This window comes from Rhinopithecus bieti, unplaced genomic scaffold (assembly GCF_001698545.2).
Source record: "Rhinopithecus bieti isolate Rb0 unplaced genomic scaffold, ASM169854v2 scaffold_13704, whole genome shotgun sequence".
NCBI classification, from domain to species: Eukaryota; Metazoa; Chordata; class Mammalia; order Primates; family Cercopithecidae; genus Rhinopithecus; species Rhinopithecus bieti.
Genome location: NW_016808231.1, coordinates 4,305,745 through 4,310,167, shown reverse-complemented (window position 1 = coordinate 4,310,167; position 4,423 = coordinate 4,305,745). Strand labels below are relative to the sequence as shown.

Genomic DNA, 4,423 nt, shown 5'->3' with positions numbered 1-4,423 from the left:
AAAAAAAAAAAAAAAAAAAAAAAAAAAAAAAAGGCAGGTAGAAGGCACCCTGGTCTGATACCTTCTTTTTTTTTTTTTGAGATGGAATCTCGCTCTGTCGTCCAGGCCAAAGTGCAGTGGCAGAATCTCAGCTCACTGCAACCTCTGCCTCCTGGGTTCAAGCAATTCTTCTGCCTCAGCCTCCTGAGTAGCTGGGATTACAGGGACCCACCACCACACCCGGCTAATTTGTGTATTTTTTGTAGAGACTGGTTTTGCCATGTTGGGCAGGCTGGTCTCGAACTCCTGACCTCAGTTGATCCACCCACCTTGGCCTCCCAAAGTGCTGGGATTACAGGCGTGAGCCACTGCACCCAGCCTGGCCTGGTACATTCTTCTTGGCCTCAGCCCTCCCTCAGGCCCCTTCCCGGCCATGGTGACCTCAGAAGCAGGGGCCTGGGGTGTCTGTGTCTCCCCCTTTTAGGAGGAAGAACTTGAGATAATTTGGGGCAACCAAATAGAGGCAATGAAGGATCGCTACGTCACTTTGGACAAGGCAGTGGAGAAGCTGCAGATTCGCGTGGATGAGTTCAAGGTTAGGAGGCCTGGGGGGATGGAGAAGGGCTGGCAAGGGGAGAATTCCTCATCCAGACCTTCCGACCCTTCCCGAACGTTCTGCACGAGGTGGGGATGCGCTTGAGGCTGGGAAGCGGTAAGGCTTTACTGGCATGTTACTGTGTGTAAATTATACTTCAATGAAAAGCAAACGAATCCCACCACCACCCCCCATCCATATAAACAGAAGGGCCTGGACAGTGTTTGTCTTTTTGACCACTGTGTCAGCTGCCCCTGGAAGGGCAGGGGTAGCGAAGGCCCCATCACATTTGCTGAGTGACTCAGTGAATGATTAAGAGAACTTCTTGTGCCAACTGTTATGTTCTTAACATTTCCCTGAGCCAAGTGGTAGAAATATTTACTGACATTTTGGGCTGGGTGATAAAAATAAAAAAATGATAATAAAAAGAAATATTATAGGCTGGGTGTGGTGACTCACATCTGTAATCCCAGCACTTCGGGAAGCTGAAGTGGGAGGATCACTTGAGACCAGGAATTTGAGAAAGTCAGGGTAACACAGGGAAACCCCGTCTCTACAAAAATAAACAAATTAGCTGGGACTGGGCATGGTGGCTCACGCCTGTAATCACACCTGTAATCCCAGCACTTTGGGAGGCCGAGGCGGGTGGATCACTAGAGGTCAGGAGTTTGAGACTAGCCTGGCCAACATAGTGAAACGCCGTCTCTTCTAAAAAAAATACAAAATTAGGCCAGGCACAGTGGCTCACGCCTGTAATCCCAGCACTTTGGGAGGCTGAGGCGGGCGGATCATCTGAGGTTGCGAGTTCAAGACCAGCCTGACCAACATGGAGAAACCTTGTCTTTACTAAAAATACAAAATTAGCCAGGCATGGTGGCACATGCCTGTAATCCCAGTTACTCGGAAGGCCGAGGCAGGAGAATCGCTTGAACTGGGGAGGCAGAGGTTGCGGTGAGCCCAGATCGTGCCATTGCACTCTAGCCTGGGTAACAAGAGCAAAACTCTAAGAAAAATATAATAATAATACAACATTAGCCGGGTGTAGTGGCACACACCTGTAATCCCAGCTACTTGGGAGGATGAGGCAGGAGAATCGCTTGAACCCGGGAGGCAGAGGTTGCAGTAAGCCGAGATTGCGCCATTGCACTCCAGCCTGGGCAACAGAGTGAGACTCTGTCTCAAAAAACAAACAAACAAAAACTAGCTGGATGTGGTGGCTTATACCTGTGATCCTAGTGCTTTGGGTGCAGTGACTCACACCTGTAATGAGGGAGGATTGCTTGAGGCCAGGAGTTCAAGACTTGGCCAACAGAAGAAAACTCTGTCTCTATAAAAAAAAAAATTATAAAATTAGCCAGGCGTGGTGGCACATGCCTGTAGTTGGGAGGCTGAGGGGGGAGGATTGCTTCAGTTGGGAGGTTGAGGCTGCAGTAAGCTATGACTACATCACTGACTCCAGGCTGGGTGACACAGAAAGACCCTGTCTCAAAAAAAGAAAACAAAGAAACAAGCAAAAAGCAAAAAAACTCACCAAGGGCCGGGAGCAGTGGCCCACACCTGTAATCCCAGCACTTTGGGAGGCCGAGGCAGACGGATCACCTGAGGTCAGGAGTTCGAGACCAGCCTGGCCAACATGGTGAAATCCTGACTCTACTAAAAATACAAAAATTAGTTAGGCAGGGTGGTGGGCACCTGTAATCCCAGCTACTCAGGTGGCTGAGGCAGGAGAATCACTTGAATCTGGGAGGCGGTGGTTGCAGTGAGCCAAGAATGCGCCATTACACTCCAGCCTGGGCGACAAGAGCGAGACTCGGTCTCAAAAAGTAAATGGATAAATAGCAACCCACCAAGGTTGTTTCCATGAAGTCTTCCAAGTCAGAGGGCTGTTGCTGGGATGCACTGGGGTGTGCTAGGGGAAAAGGGACCAAGGAGACCCATGGCGTATGGCTGCCCCCAAGTTCGGCACACTGTAATCAGGCTGGGACCCACTTGAGGCAGCCTCAAATGGAAAAGAACTCATTAAAGGGGAACCAATTCACAGCCTATGAAGTGGGGGTGGACAGGAGGGTTGGCTGTCTCTGGAGATGCTGGGCCGAGTGTGGGTGAACTGCACGCGGGAGTACTTGCTCAGACTCTGCACCACTGGCCAGAAACCAGGTCTCCTGCCAACACTGCTCTTCAGAGAGGCCCAGGCCACCATGTCCTGGGGTCATCTTGGTGCTCTTTCTCCATGGAGCTGGAGCCAATTCCATTCAGCATGTCCAGCATGCACCCAGCATGGGGGTAAGCGGGGACTGCAGTGTCTGCCTGCGTGTCCATAGTTGTCACTTGTTAGAGACTCTGAAGCTGATGAAGGCCTGCCAAGCATGCCAAAACAGAGCACGTCCCTGGTCCCAGGACCCTTGTCCCGGCTTCCTGGCTCTTGTGCTATCAAGATTTCATTGCTGGCCAGGCGCGGTGGCTCACGCCTATAATCCCAACACTTTGGAAGGCTGAGGCGGGCGGATCACCTGAGGTCAGGAGTTCAAGACCAACCTGGCCAACATGATGAAAACCCATCTCTACTAAAAATACAAAAAAATTAGTTGGGCGTGGTTGCAGGCACCTGTAATCCCAGCTACTTGGGAGGCTGAGACAGGAGAAGTGCTTGAACCCGGGAGGCGGAGGTTTCAGTGAGCCAAGATTGCGCCATTGCACTCCAGCCTGGGCAAAAAGAGCGAAACTCCATCTTGGGAAAAATCTCAGCACTTTGGGAGGCCAAGGCAGGAGGATCCCTTGAGGCCAGGACTTCAGGACCAGCCTAGACAACATGGCAAGGCCCCATCGCTGAAAAAAAAAAAAAAAGATTAGCCAGATGTGGTAGCACACGCCTGTAGTCCCAGCTACTAGGGAGGCTGAGGCAGGAGAATCACTTGAACCCAGGAGGTGGAGGTTGCAGCGAGCTGAGATCATACCACTGCACTCCAGCCTGGGTGACAGAGTGAGACTCTGTCTCAAAAACTAAACTAAACGAAAATAAAATCTTATGATTTTGAACCACACAGATGGTTTGTATTACCAGTAGTTAAAGAAGAAAAAAAAATAATGTAGAACTAGTGTAGGAATAGGCAGATCAATAGGCCAAGAAGGCTGGTCACGGTGGCTCACACTTGTAATTCTAGCACTTTGGGAGGCCGACATGGGCAGATCACTTGAGGTCAGGAGTTTGAGACAAGCCTGGTCAACATGGCGAAACCCTGTCTCTACTAAAAATACAAAAAAAAATTAGCCGGGCATGGTGGCACATGCCTGTAATCCTAGTTACTTGGGAGGCTGAGGCAGGAGAATTGCTTGAGCCCAGGAGGCAGAGGGTGCAGTGAGCCAAGATCGCACCACTGCACTCCAGCCTGGGTGAGAGAGTGAGACTCCATCTCAAAAAAAAAAAAAAAAAAAAGAAAGAAAAAGTAAAACGGCCAAGAAGACCAGATCTAAGATTACAAGAACTTAGCATATGACCACTACAGGAAGGATGGACTGCTCCACACCTTGTGTTAGGAAAACCATTTCGAGGAATAACAGTAACTCTTGGGTCCCATAGCAATCCTCTAGATGACAAACGCAGGATGGGAGCGAGATCTCATGACTGTGTCTCTGTCTTGCTCTCTACCATGTGACTTACATGTAAGACGTAAGTTTCCCAGTGTCACCTGGGGTCTTGCTCTGTCACCCAGACTGGAGTGCAGTGGCCTAATCACAGCTCACTGCAGCCTTGAGCTCCTAGGCTCAAGTGATCCTCCCACCTCAGCCTCCTGAGTACCTGGGACTACAGGCGCGTGCCACCATGCCTGGCTAATTTTTTTTTTTTTTTTT

The 4,423-nt window shown here is 50.1% G+C and overlaps 1 protein-coding gene across 5 annotated transcripts in view; it reads left to right on the top strand.

Annotated features, from left to right (window-relative positions):
• The window catches only part of CUNH16orf96 (chromosome unknown C16orf96 homolog), a 43,935-nt gene that overhangs the window by 22,610 nt on the left and 16,902 nt on the right, over positions 1 to 4,423 (top strand). For all 5 annotated transcript variants that reach the window (XM_017886417.1, XM_017886416.1, XM_017886418.1 and 2 more), the window contains one exon: positions 464 to 574. In XM_017886417.1, the coding sequence (XP_017741906.1) occupies positions 464 to 574 (111 nt within the window). The remainder of the gene's footprint in view (positions 1 to 463; positions 575 to 4,423) is intronic.